The sequence below is a fragment of the Mchenga conophoros genome, linkage group LG12 (genome assembly GCF_057382185.1).
Source record: "Mchenga conophoros isolate Kocher_MC1m ecotype Shallow Benthic linkage group LG12, M_conophoros_male_GT1.1, whole genome shotgun sequence".
Taxonomy (NCBI): domain Eukaryota; kingdom Metazoa; phylum Chordata; class Actinopteri; order Cichliformes; family Cichlidae; genus Mchenga; species Mchenga conophoros.
This window is the reverse complement of record NC_140537.1, coordinates 26,082,450-26,097,734: the sequence shown is the minus strand read 5'-3', so window position 1 is coordinate 26,097,734 and position 15,285 is coordinate 26,082,450. Positions and strand designations below refer to the sequence as shown.

Here is a 15,285-nt window from a genome sequence, read left to right as displayed (position 1 = left end):
GTCTGTTCACAGGGGTAGCTACACACTGCAGCCACACGAACATGCGCACGCTCACACAGAGAACATGCTGAACATTCAAATATGAAAGTCAGAATGAGATGTTCTCACAGCTACTAGGAGACAATCAATTTGAATTGTATTAATCAGTGCTTGCACTCAGACCCTCTCTAGTTCACTATTCAATTACAACTGTTACATCTCATCCCATTCTTGCTTTCTCTCTCTCTAGTTCTCCTCTCTCTCTCTCTGCTCAACTCGCTCGCTCTGCCTGGGTCTATATCAGTGTCTCCTACTGTAGCCACTATCTATATTACTATTTCCCCATTGTTTTTTCCCTGCAGTAGCATAGATGATAGGTTTTAACCTAATGAAAAGCACTTCTGTTGAGATTGAAAAGCTCCTTAAACACATCCCAGCAAACTCTTCCTCCTCTGCTCCTGTTTTTCTCCCTCACCCTCTCCTCCTCTGATTTTTTCCTTCCTTAATTTCCTGTTGTGCACCCCCCACCCCCCTTCCCTGTCCTCCCCCTTGACATTTATGCTTCAATGGTTCCACCCCTTATGCATCTTGCTACCCACCACTTTTTTCTGCAATCCTTATATCTATCTCTTCCCCCCACCCACCCTCCCCCTCTTTCTATGCTAAATGGGCTGCATTACTGTAATGAGCTGGTAATTTATGGAGGGGGAGTGCAGGACTTGTATCATTTGCCCATTGAGTGTTTGGCCTCCCTAAGCTCACCCTCTCCCTGTGGAAACGCATGCATACACTCTGAGAGCCAGGTCCACACACAGAGAAAAATCAAAGTAGTGTGCAGACACACATTGCTACAAAATCACGTACTTATGTAGAAAAATAAAAGGAGATTTAAAAAATGTTTAGTTCTATTTTTTAGTTCTATTTTAAAAAATTGGGGTGTTAAGCAACTGCCGCAGCCAGCTGCACTGTTTAAAACCGAGTAACTACTATTGCTGTCACATACAATGCAAGCCCACATTTCGTGACATACATACTACCACATGTTCACTTGATGAAATTGAGACTGTTAAAGACAAAAACGTGAATACCCGAAAATGTCTTGTTGGTGTTTCGCTTCCACTGAGTTCCTCGTTTCATCGGTTCACAGTCACAGGTTACGACCATCATGACGGAGGATAATTCTCATTGTGGGACGTGTTTCTGTTGTGGTCGTGTAACTCAATAGCTTTCAGTTGAAAGTCACATAGAAGTTAGCAATCAAATATGTTTATACAGCAAGGAAGGAGGTGGGAGATGAGGAAAGACAAAAACTTTGAGGGAGGGAGGAAGGAAAACGATGCAAACAGCGGGGAGGCTTTGTCACACGCTGCTGTTTGTCTTTGCTCGTGACCCTTGCGGAAGATGAAAGGCAACGTAAAGGTTCAACTTCACATGACTCTGACATTATAAATAATTTGTATGTTTGAATTGCACACTGTACCCATGCACGCAGATGGCCTCCCACAGGGATGTTAAACACCATGGCGACAGGCGTTGACCCTAGTCGTAAAGAAGCTAAAGGTCAACACGGCTACTAAGGAGGTAGAGCGACCCTGAACACAGGAACATCCTTTAGAGAGAGGATCAGGAGGAGGGGGAGAGACAGAGGGAGGAAATCAGAGAGGTGAGGGTAAAGAAAACATTAGAGGGGAAAGAAAGGAAGGATTGAGAGCAAGGATTGAGAGACGTGAATGAATGGAGATGATGAGCCAAGCGAATCGAATAAATGACGGGAGAGGTCAGTGCAGGATGGACAAAAGGATCAAAGGAAATGACTCTGTCGAAACTGCTATCTGATCTTTAGGCAGAAGCAGCCTCATCGTCTACTACAGCCCCACTTGTTAGAAAAAGTAATAAAAAGCACATGAGCAGAAACACATAGTAGGTGCCTGTTTGTTTGCTTTGGGAGAATTTTCGATAATGAAGAACAAAAGGGTATTTTTCATTGCACGGTGATTTAATTTAAAAAGTTTTCCTCAATAAGATTCTCGGTTGATTAGATTTAAGCTAAACTACAATCCCATTGCAGTTGTCAGCACGTTCCTGTAACATTCGGGCAGATCAGTAATATTCAGGTAGATGAAACATTTATGATGACACAAACATATCTATTTCCTTTGTTCTACATATAATATGAGGGAAAGTGATTTCCCAGCACACCTCTTATAGTTCTCCTTGTTAGATTTGAGCAAATTATCCTTCAAAGACAAACTCTCACATGGCTCTTTAGCTGCACAAAATTTGGTCTATTGTGTATTTCTGGCTCTTACGCTGACTATGAAGTTACCTCTTGAATAAAAGTGCTTTGTTTTTTATGGGACATTCCGACTGTGCCGCAGTTTGAAAACAAGGTTCTTAAACTGTCATTTTACATTTAAGAGCACTTATCAATTTCATAGACGCCGTCAAAGCAGCATTCTCGAGTAAGACATGAGTTATTCTGTGTGCATTTGAAATGAGCCTTGGGAAAGGTTAGCCATAAACTGAAAAAGATGTTTGATCTATAGCCAGGTATTGATCAAAAACACTGTCTAAGCTCATGAAAATGTACACGTGTGTGTGTGTGTGTGTGTGTGTGTGTGTGTGTGTGTGTGTGTGTGTGTGTGTGTGTGTGTGTGTGTGCGCGCGCTTTGGCGGAGTGTGTGCAGTGTATACAGTAATGGCACTTGACGTGTGATTTGAGTTATGGCCAGGTATTGATCAGAAAACATCGCAGCGGCTTTAAACTTTACTGTCGAGCTTTTGGTGAGACCTGACTAAGTGTTATTATAGACTCATGAGTCATTAGGAGTTTCTATAAAAGAGACTGAACTCACAACATAGAGAGATAAGAAAGTAACACTTGTTTCTTTTTAAATGCAAATGCAACTTTTCATTGATAACTGCTTCTTGTTATCTTTTGAAGCAATAAAAGTGCAACATGTTTAAACTCCTGCTTCATTTCAATGTTGTGATAGTTTTAGGTTCAAAATCACTTTTCTATAAAATAGTTCCGGCATATTAAAATTTTCAGTGTTACTTACTTACTTAGTCTATTGAAACAACATATTAAAGGAGGACAGTGATCATTGTGACATCACAACATTGAGGATGTCCTTGGTGGCTTGTTTACACGCAGTTTCTTTTGGTACTTTCATTAAAACCTCCTTAATAAACAAACAAACAAAAAGAAATACTTGCTTCACACAATATGTTACACATAAGGCCTTTGTTTTAGGTTCACGTACTTACAAAAAACTAGAAGTCATGTTGCTGAAATTCAAGGAGACGTGGCATATCCATTTTAAAAAAAGTTGGATTCAATCGCACTGCTGTCTAAAAGTCAACGCAACATTGTGGGTCGTTTTTCTTATCGGTTTTAGGATCAAGTGAAGACTCGAGCCTTTTCTTTGGGTGGGTCTGCCTGCTATTAACGGTCAAGTAAACAAATTGTTGTACAAGAAATTGGTATTTTGGCATTTGTTTTAGGGCTGTCTCAGGGGCTAAGTAGGCCCCAATTCATACACAAACGAAAACCACAGACAGACACACACTGTCTAGTGATCATAACAATTTGGAAGGTTTTGTCAGGGGTATGGAAAGAGGAAGTGTATGTCTGGTTAATGTTTCCCGCTGGGTTAAAGTGGACTGAGTGGACTGTTAAAGACTTGAGATAAGGCATAGACACAGACTTAGTGGCACTTGGAACGCTGTGTGTATTAGACAGGGTCATAGGGGTATTTCAGAGGCGGTACGGGTAATAAAAAGGGTTAGGTGTGGCACGGTAGAGGACTAAAATAAAAACCATTAAGTGTGCTTGTCATCGTCTTTGTGTTGGATAATATTCACTGCACCGAGTGATGCTGCTAATCGCATTTTCACCCCATGTGGGTGAACAGCTCGCTATTTTGTTTATTTTTCTATGATAAATTATTTTGCAGTCATAATGATTTAGCTTTCAATGCTTGTTTGTTGTATCTCAAGCCACACTACAGTGAAAGAACAGATGAGATCTCCTTAAAAGCTCTCTTCTCTCTCACCTTCCAGACAAGTTCAGATCGCATTAGGATTGGCAGAGAATACTACGGTATGATAACCTGTACTCTTTCTAAGCAGTATGCATCAACAGCTAGTTTTCTTCCGGATCCTAATAGGAATGATGCAAAAGGGGCCCATTTCTGGGCTCTGGATCCAATAGTAGCGTGTAATTACCTTTAAGACCTGCTCCCTATGTTAAAGGATTAGCCATAATCCATAACCAAACCCATAACTATTGCTATGCTACGTTAATTCCAGTTAGATGCATGCAACACACAGTTCAGCGAATATGAGGCCACCTGTCTTTTTCCTCTTTCCCCATCTTCATTTCCTCTCCTCCTCTTGCTCGGATTTTCATTTTGAAAAGAAGTTGTTAAGCTTTATGCCCCTCCATCTGTGATGTCAGAATTGGATAGCAGTTTCCCTGTTGTATACAATCCAAAATAAGGAATGAGAGAGAGGGAGAGCGAGGGAGAGAAAGCAAGAGTAATGAGAGAGAGAGAAAAGGTGGGGAGGATTAATATCCTCATAGGAGAGGTGCATTGGAGCAGAGGTGCTGTAGGTTTGAAATAGGGCTTAATATCCTGCTTTTACTGCTTATGGCTGTGGGAACCTCGGGTTGTGTGTTTTGTGAGGCTGTAGTCTCTTTCTTGATTTTGTCTTTGGAGAAGAAAGATGTAAACATATAAAACCTCCACACGGTTTATGCAAATAACTATGCAAACAAAACCTGTGAGTGTATTAATTTCAGCATTTACACACTCCAGTGGGGGCAGAAATCCTACAAGTTGTGGTAACGCTGGGAGGCATGTACCAGACAAAGCATGATCAAGAAAGAACTCACTTACAGGGCAGCCAGAGGATGATGTCCAGCCAACGGGGGGGTTGGTTCAATGAGGCAGCAGGAGGGGAGAACCCCCAACTGTCATGGAGACCGTGTGATCGATCGCAGGTCCATCTCTATCAAGGAACTTGTGACAGCTGACTGTACACCCGTCTCTCCATGTTAAAAGAAGTCAGACGCAGGTGACCACATAAGTGTGACTGAGAAGACATTGTTCGGTTTAGAAGTGAAGGAAGAAGCTGTTAAAGAAGCACTAAAACTCCAAAAGGTTTCCAGATACAGGCGACAGCAAAGAATCCCCAACAAAAAACACTCCGAGCTCCAGAATTTGCCTTTCTCAATAAGGCCTCCCACCCGTCGATGTAGAGAGATCGCTGATGATAATGATTATCATTAGCATTTAATGGGTTCTTTTACTGGAATTACTCTGTATGTGTTCTGGTTAAGTATATTAAAATCAAGATTTTGTTTGATACCACAGTGAAATCACATTCACGGCAATAATTGTGCAATTTTATGAGCAGGGAGGTCTTTTTGATCACACATTCCTAATAATCTTCTCAGAATTATATCAGTGCATTCAAATACTGTGACACAAATCACAATAGTAAAAGATTCTGGGCCACCGATGCAGGAAACCCATTCCGCTGAAGCTCCTGGCGCACAGTTTCTGATCTAATGTTAATGCCAAAGGAGGTTTGGAGCTCCGCAGTTACTGAATCAGCAGAGAACTGGCCTCTGCAGTCGGCAACCCCACTCTGTACCTTTGCATCGTCTGCCACTAAGTTGTGGCATTCACATCAAACACAAGTTTTTAACTCATTCATGTTAGGGACATCCCCAGCAGTGAATGATGCGAGAAGGAATTCAACCAATATCTAGGAACAACACAAAACAATATATTTTCACAATTTACAACGAAGTCCTACAATTTTGCTTTTTCCTGTCCCTATTTAAAACCAAAGTTGGTCCACATTGCTCCCCGCCTGGTATAAATATGCATTATTGTTAGCCTGGCTTTGTGTGTATTTTATGATCCTTTCAAACTTCATTTCATCTTTAGTTTGAATGCATCACAAGAAGTGATGGAAGTAAAACCTTGAAACATTGAAAACAAAAACTAAAAAAAGTATTATCCTTCCTTTGTTGATTGGGGAATTGTTTCATCTGAAGACAAAAAGGACAGTGAATAGCTGAGCATAAAAAGATACATTTGAACATACCTGAAACTTCACGACAAAATACAAGGCTACAAAACTATGCGGAGCTACAAAAATACCACATTCCTCACATACGAATAGCTTTCACAGTTTTGCTATCTTTCTTTTTGTTATCTTTTTAGGAATGCACTGTTTACACATTTACATCTGGCTGCAGCCTCCAGAGTGGGATGTTTTAGCACCTGAGGCTCTTCACTTAAATATCTATGGGTTAATGGCCTTGCTAGCACCTATCTACATGCACTGACAGTGAGAGAGGAGGAAACGCTACTTCACAGGTACTGACTTGTGTTAGTAAATGTCAAGGGTATTTAAATTGTTAATAAAACAATTAAGTCTGTTTGGATCCAGAGCAGGAGCCCACCAAGTTCCTGATTTAGACTGGTAATATGATCAGCTGACTCAGGTCTTGAAAAATTATGCCAGCCTCTTAAGTGCTTCATTTTTGCACGAGTGTGTGTGTGTGTGTATGTCTAGTAGAGAGAGAGAGAGATTTGGTGAAGGAAGGCCTGTTGTAGGTCACCTCTGTGATAGCGCCATCTCTCCTTATCACCCCTTCACTCTGTCTATCTGTCCTTGCTCATCACTCTTCCTCTCTATCTCTCACCCTCTTTCTGTCACTCACTCACCTTTCCAATCCTCAAACTTCACATCCTCGCCGCAAGGTTATCGCAAATCAGCTACTAAAACAGTCTCTGTATGTGTGTACGTGTGCATTATTTTCACATGCGAGATCAGACTAAATATCAAAGTCACTTTTTCGTTTTCTTTTTTTTTTGGTACTGGCTCTACCTCGCCACTTAAACATCTCGGGGTCTGAGAAGTCCCTCTTTGTGAGAAAGGCACACATCCCTAAAAAGCACGTAAAATCATATAAGTGCACACTGCCGCACAATTGCATGTGGCAGCTGGTTTGCATCAGATCAGAGGCTGATTGCAAAAATGCACGTGCCCTCCGCACACTACCTTCTCCCTGCCCTCTGGCTAATTAATTTCCCAGCTCGAGCATGTCCCACCACAAAGTGTTCTCCCTCCTTGTGTCACACTCAATCTGTTCCTCCTCTCCCTTGTGTCTCTCTACCAAGCCTGGCTGATTTCAGTTCCCCTGGCCTTTGATTGCATTTGTCCAAAATGTCAGGGCAAAGAGCATCACCTCACAGAACCTCTGCATTGCTCATTTATTCATTCTTCTCTTCCCTTTTCTCACTCTTTTTTTTTTCTACATATTTATATCTAACTTGGAAGTTATGGCTCGCTTTTTGCCACATCAAGTTCATGTTTGAGACCACAGCCCAGCAGGCATTTTCCGGTCTAATCAAGAGATTGTCAACAAGCCTTCTCCAGTTCCCTCTGGTTCTCACAAGTTTTAAAATTGTTAATTCTCAGCTCACCGCAGGTCAGAGCGACAGCCTCTCTCTTGTTTCCCACCTTCGATGCGTGCGTTTCTTAAATGCTTCCCTTGGTATGTTGTTTACTGAATTAGTCTCGGCACTCACTGTGACCCCAGTTAGTTTGACCTGGGTACTTTGAAGATGAGCATGCTGTGCTAATCAGTCAGACAGCGAGGCTGGTGTTTAGTCAGGACAGACAGGCTTCAAAGGACTTAAGTGATGTCCGCATCTTGCTATGGAGGCTTCCTTACTTTTTTTATGTGCTTGTGCATGTTTACGTGTCTGTAAACACACTCCTGGGAAAGCCCATTCACATTTTTGCTGTCAGTAAATTGTTTTCATATTACACATTTGTTGAAAAACACATGTAGCTGTATACTTACACACTAACAGAAAAAAACACTCCTTTATGTTCTTCTGTGCAAATTAAATATGTATGAATAGGTTCATGTGACATTGTAGGAATCTTTTACTATAATGAATGCACCTTTTATGGACTAAAATCAATGTAGAAACATCATTTATATTAAAATCAAGTCACAGTCTGTATTTATGTTAACATGCTAACATGTCATTAGCATGTGGCCTTTAACAAGTTATTTATTGTGAGCGAGGAGGAAGACACAAAGTTTGACCAAGTGAACTGTAAAGGAACCATCAGGAAATTATTCATAACAACAAACCTAATGAGAAACTTAAATCACTATTACCCAGCTCAACATGTCTAATTTGGAAAAGCTAACAAAGCTAGCCACAGCTCAGAGCTAGCCACCTGACAGCACCCTTGGTATGAGCAAAGGATCAAATCAGTTACAAGACAAATTATGGAGACAAGTACAAAAAGATGGAATTATAAGTAGTTGACATTTTTAGTTATATAAATTTGTTGCACCTGCTTTTATTTATTAAGGTAAAATGTATAAGTTAAATTGGGTGTACAGCAGGGGGGGTTTCAGGTAATTATTAGTATTTTCTAGTTGAAAAGTATTTTATTTTCAGTTGCTTAAGTGAGAGAAAATCTGGGCAAGTTTGTACAGTTTATTTCTTTTATTATGAAAGTACAATTTTGCATTGTTAAAAGCTGATCTCTGTATATGGTAAGTGCTAGTTCCTGAAAGGTAAATTGACAGATATCTTTTGTCAGATAAATGCTGTTGTCGTGTTATGGTTAAGAATCGTCAAAAATCAGTGCATGTCACACTTCAGAGTCAGAGTCAGCCATGAAATCTCAGCTAATACATCTCTATATATTTCATATTGATGCTAAAATTACATATCTATGTATGTAGCTCTAACAAGTCCTAATTCATTCAAAGCTCATGCTATATAAAAAGAAGTTTAATACAATTTCAGACACATGCATTACATTGCATTATATTGTCTCACCAGAATTGCCCAACCCAAGTTATGACAAGTCTGTATTTGATTTCTGAGCACCACTATTGGCCATTATTTAACCTTTCTTTTGTGAATTGTCAGACAGTACAAAATAGCTGAGACTAACTTGACCTCGTTCTTGAAAGTGCATGTCAGTATTGATATAGCATTTAAAAAAATATTGCATCTTGTACAACTTGGACAGTATAAACGGATGAGAAGTGAAAAGGGGTTTTCTTTTGGTTTGGGGCACTGAGCAGCACGGTGCAGAGGGCAAAGCTGAGGTTAAGTTTTTAAACACACACAAAGGCCCAAGTGAATGTCTTCAACATTAGACATGACAGTTCTGCTCTCTGGAATACATCAGCCATAATAAGCCTTTTTCTGTTGTTCCTACTGCCATAGTTATACACACGCACAGATCTCACATGCACACACTGCTTCCACAGTAAGTCATTACCTACCATCACATCTTTCATAGGCGTACTGTCTTCATCAGAGGCAAAAATATGGTGTATAAGGTTACTGGAGGCAGTCATGGGGGATGGCTTTAAAGCAATAAGATAGCAGTAATGGCACACCATCATTTAGGAAAATGTAATAAGTGAATATCTAATAAGCCTGTAAAAGATGCTTAACCCCTGAAACTCTGAGGTCAGGTAGGCCTACAGAGATAGGAGAATAAGCCGATTAAGGAAGGTTTCCTCTCACATTGCGGTCATCACAGGATTGACCAGTTCTTGACCTTGCTGTTAGGAGTGTGCTCACCTTAGTATAGAACCACTCTTAGATAAATCCGCTCTTCATGGTATTTGATAACAGCTTGTGTAAGAAAGTAATAGGTTATGAATCTCTTTCTGGAGATAAAGTAGGAGTTAATGGTACACCAGAGATTTACGGTTTTACGCGTTGCTCACCTTTGGTCGACATTTGTCACAGCGGTTTCTTGAAGGCTGTGAGTTGAGCCTGTGGCTAAAGTTGTAATGTTTGTAAAGGTCTTAGCGAGTGAGTTAAGGCTGCGGTTTCGACACAGAAATGCTATTCCTGAATTCACTAAATGGTGCATGACACTCCTTGTATTGACCTGATGATTGATTTGGTGATTGATTGACAAGAAGATACGTTGTTTCAAATCCCAGGAGAACTTAAATAAACAGAAGCATTTGGTTGTAAATGTGACGTCCACTTGCTTCTTCTGTGTCGATGGAGACTGGTTAAATGTGCTATGCTCAAAATGAATGACATCCAGAATTTAAGGTCAGTATCCCTCTACGCATGCACACACGGAGCAACATCCTAAAGCCATTTTCAGGCAGGGCAGCAGAGTGTGTCCTCATTACTGTCTGTGACTGTGTAGTCACCACTCAGTCACAGCTCACACTGCCAGAATGGGATTTTCCCCTCTTTTCTCCTCTGACTCCTCAACCTCTTTTTCACCTTAACTTCTCTTGCATATCGCTTCATCTATTTCTTAGACAGAAAATCATTATCAGTCAGGAAAGACAATTTCCTGCTCCTATGGTCTCTTATACCCTGCCAGTCAAAAGTTTTAGAAAACTGTATGCATTTTTTTTGATACATGTCAATTCATCGAATTACCAGTTAGCAGAAACGAGCCTAAAAAGTGAATAAAACTTCTTTTGAGCGAGTGTATAATTTCGGTTAAATGATGCTGCACAGTGTATGTTGGTAGAAATAGGAACACAACAGCGTTTTGCATATTTGTCTTACAATTTTCAGTATAAAAGCTTCAAGTGTTTAACTTTGCCAGTTCAATGTGCTGATTACTTTTAAAGTCCCACTATTATATAAAAGATTGGATCATTCAAAACTCTCCACACATTCAAATCTGTTGCAATCAAATGATGTTTAGATTGGCAATTTGCTAAAAACAAGCAAAAAAATTTTTGTAATAGATGAGTGGCTAATGCATAACTAATACACACTGATGTAGCAGTCAGCCGTTTGAGAAGTGAAGGTTTTTACATGTTAAGTGTTTTATCAGCAGTGTATAGATTGATTTTCTGCATCTGTCTGAAAAGTTCTACTATTGTGTGCTTAAATCTTCAGGATTTTATGTTAGATATTTGACATAAACACAATTACATTTCTAGTCTGTCACACATAAAAACATATCTTTTTGTGTTACTTGGCTACTGTCTTACAAAACAAATTCTCCAAGCTCTATTTAGACTCTTTATCTCTGACAATGTGAACAAACCTCTTCATTTGTAGTTAAAAGGTTTCGCTCAAAGCTTTTAGTCATTTCAAAAGTGGTCACGTTTCCATTTGCCATCGGGAGTAGCTGAAATTTATAGTCTTCTGATAGAGAGTCAAAGGAAGAGGAAGAGAAGCACGGCACACACATCCATATTAGACTGCAATGGCAACCAGATGAACTTGTTGATAGAGTACTAAACAAGTCTAAATAGCCTAACACTTGGCTCGTTCTGACAAAGGCATTATCTGACTCTCCAGTTTACCAACTTCACAGCTTAACAAAATGATGTTTAGTCCCATTTGCTCTTCTGTTTCTCCCCGCAGCTATTTCTGACTGCTATATGTTTTCTTTAAAAAGTCTGGAGCCTGTTAAAAAACATTTTAATTCAGTTTAAGCAGGTGGTGTGCCGCTACGTGACTGCAACACATTATTTGTGTAATGCACTGACAATTAGAGATGACTGATATATCGGACGGTATTAACTATTTCCCAGGATATCGGTATCACCATTTATAATGTCCAATAAATGAAAACTGAAGTGAAGAAGAGTTGAGAGAAACACCCTTCAACTTTCTTATGAATGTTGATGTTGCATAGTTTGTTTACTAGAAGGCACTCTGCATCGACACACTCAACAATCAGCTGATCCGGGCAAAGTCGGATCAGCTGACTAAAGCAAGATTATTTTAAAACTGAATAGTCGTAATAATGTAGTAAGGATTCATAAATAACTACTCACAGCAAATCCTTGAGAAATCTGTTTAAGTTTGTGTGTCTGGAAAAAAAAAACATTGACTGATATATTGGATTTTAAACCTCCAAATATCAGTACTGGTATCTGACTTAATATTTCTGTGTGTGTCCAGTTCTGCAGACATTGTAGTCACTCGCACAACTTATATATTCACAGTGGTAAGCATCTGTCTGCTTCTATCTTTCCACCTTTTTAAGTTGCGAGAATTAAAGTTGAAGGGGAAGAAGCAGAAATGTGTGTTGGCAAAGTTCTCTTTGATTTGTTGAGCTTTGGAGCTCTCCTCTTTCATTTAATCTGCCTTTTCCTCAGAAATCTCCTCGGACTCTGCAAGGGAGTTTAAACAGCACCGATATGTGTGTCTCAACATAAGATGAAAGATCCAAGCCCAGGTAATCAAATTTAGGATTCTGTAATCGAACAGGACAAGGGGCACTGGATGGGAAGCCATTCCTTCACTCGACGTCTTTCCGATCTTTCACACGCTCAGGCGAACTCACGAAAACACCAGCGTCTTCATTTTTAGCATACTTTACCAGGGTGCCGTTAGTCAATAAATGACATGCTAGCTTCATGTTCTTTTCACCCATCTGGTCTACTGACTCTTCTTCCCCACGGTGCGTTTTATATGAAACACACTGTAGCTTCAAAGCGGGGTTACTGCCTGTTTAGCCATAATTTGCTATTATGCATGGCATCCAAGAGCATGCTAGAGCCCAAACAGGAACCACATGTGGTGTACTTTAAGCACCCAAAGCTATATATTACATATGTTACATGCTGTACACAAGTTCGTCCCTGGGAGCATGTGCTTACGTGCAGAGAAGCCTGTGCAATACACTGGCTGTAACAGGAGAAAAGAGGTTTAAAAGTGTGGAGAAAAAAAGCATAAGATTATTCATTTCCTGTCTCCAGTGGAAAAAAAGCTTCTGTACCACAAACACACAGTGAAATACATGCACGCGCAAGTGCTTCGTGTATGTTTTCTTTTGTTTTTAACTCTGGTCATAGAAGTGAAAAAGTCGGGAGGAACCGATTCAAAGTGAAAGTTCATACGGGTTAATTTTTCCTTGTTCAAGGAAGCTTGTTTATAAAAAAGTTTGACGTAAAATGGATTTCTGCAAATGAGAAAACAACATCAGGGCTAAGTAACTATCTGAAGGTGCTGTCAAAGGCTCTCTTTGTCTTTACCCTCTTCCTTTCATCTTTCTCTCATCCCTCACTCCTCCTCCCACCTTCCCACTCTCATTAGTGATGGTTGTGAGAGTGGAGAACAAAGCCCAGGCCTGCCAATCGATCACCGAGGAGCACTATCAATCGACTCGTGGAGCACAGGTCTCCTCCATCTACCCAACAATTGACGGGTCAAAGATTGATGAGGAAGATTGTTGTGTCTGTCTGTGTTTGTGTGTTAATGCAGCAAAGTATGCCTTTATTGGAGCTACACGTAGATTACAGCGAATGTAATGTCATCGTGTTTGACAGCTGTGCATTGCAATTTGTCAACATAGGAAGACAATATCAAAAGAACAACACTTGTGAGATACGCTACGAGTGTGTGAATGTGTATTTACGTATATGCAGCAAGCGGTGTATGCACAAATGCTCTGTGGTATAACAAAGCCCAGAGAAACTGTGAGATATTTGTTTTTGGTGGTTACTCTTTACCTTGGCATTTTGTTTCTGCCCTGGCAGCAGTAAACATGCACACAAGCAAAATTAAATCGTACACTGGCATGGAGTCACACTTTACTCTGGCACGGTGTCGTTCCCTTTCTGTGCCGTGAGTCATGCCGGTGCTGTAATGGATGAATCCTGCCGAAGTCTGACCAAGCATGGGTGTATGCGAGGATTTGTGGGCATGCGTGTATATTGTCAAGGTGTTGTGTAAACACTAGAATTATGTGTCACAGCTGGCCATATGACGTGCCCTGGTTTCATTTCAAATTCTGTCTCTGTGGGAAGACGCTGCTGTCACATTTGCATGAGAAAGGTTGTCAGACTAACACGTTTTCTTGTTTCTCTCCCTCCTCCTTCCCCACCTCCCCTTCTCTGCTCCCCTTCTCTGTCAACAGCTCTGATAGCTATAGGGCAGTACAGCAGCACCATTGAGACTGTTGATGCCGGCTGGTGTAAAGACATCACGGACCAGGGTGCCACACAGATTGCTCAGAGCAGCAAGTCCCTTCGCTACTTGGGCCTCATGAGATGCGACAAGGTAACGAACATTACTCATATCGTTGTCTTTCTTAGAGCCCGTACGCACAAGCCTAAAGGCTGGTCAGGAGGCATCTGGCAACCAACTCGCTGACTACGCTGATCTTGCTTTATAGTTCAGGCCCTTGCTCTCACAAACACAAAACTGGAACTTAAAATGAACATGTTCAGTTTTTAGCTCAGTTTGATATCATTAGTTGCACCATTACTTTCTTAAAAACAACAATGTCTTCCAGAAATAACTATTTACTGTCAATATTGCATGTTATAAATACATAATAGAGTTGTAATAATTTCAATTCTGGGATCAAAAACAGTTTGAATCCAAATATTACCATAAAGCAGTCCTGATCAGTGATCATTATACACCAATATTTTAGGGGTTTGTTAAACTTGTGGTATATGAAGTATTTTGCCATCTTAAGGTTGTCGAATATGAATGCGCATAAACAACCACAGAGATGTAGTCAGACACATAGATATGAATACGCAAAAGCTCCATGTTAGGGCCAATTTAAAAGCGTCTGAATGTGGGACGTCGAGTATCTAACTGCAGCCCGTGCCCAGTTTGTCTGTGTGATACATGCGTCACACGGTTGGGTGATAACAGAAGTAAAATGACATGATGACCTGTCTCAAACCTGCTCTGAGATGCCTCTGGGTGAGAGGAGGGACAGTCTTTTCAAAGTCACCCTTACACTTACATCTGGCCTCTTACTTATCCAACCCATAACCGGATGAAAGTACATGTAGTTTTACTGCCATGGTAACAACTCCACCCACGTCGCCAATTGGTTTTGTGGAGCTCCTGTAACACAGATGCATCCACTTAGCGCGGATGACATGAGTGGGATGAGGGCAGGCAAGGAAGGGAAAGTGAAAAGCTGGCTTAACCTAGAAACTGTAGTCTGTACTGATACTGGAGAACCTGGTGTCTTGTTCTGTAGCAGAGTGCACAACACAGGACACCATCCCAATCCTGACAGGCTTCAGTATAGTAAATATAATTGTGTGTTTAATGAGCTTTCATTTCACATTTTACAGTATTCATTTTGGTTTTAAGTGGAGCACATTTAAAAGTCCCTGCTGTGCTTTTGAAAAGTGCAAGTTGGCAGGGAGAAAAACGAGGGAGGAGAGATTTATTGTCATGGCTGCTCAGTGGGCTGGAAACTCATCATTTTTATTTTGTCATTATAAAATCAGTGATATCTGTGTGTCATGGCCTCAAG

The 15,285-nt window shown here is 40.5% G+C and overlaps 1 protein-coding gene across 1 annotated transcript in view; it reads left to right on the top strand.

Moving 5' to 3' along the window:
• fbxl17 (F-box and leucine-rich repeat protein 17) overlaps nucleotides 1-15,285 on the top strand; it is a 224,027-nt gene that overhangs the window by 184,781 nt on the left and 23,961 nt on the right. The window contains exon 10 of the mRNA XM_085294786.1: nucleotides 13,915-14,057. Within this exon, the coding sequence (XP_085150912.1) occupies nucleotides 13,915-14,057 (143 nt within the window). The remainder of the gene's footprint in view (nucleotides 1-13,914; nucleotides 14,058-15,285) is intronic.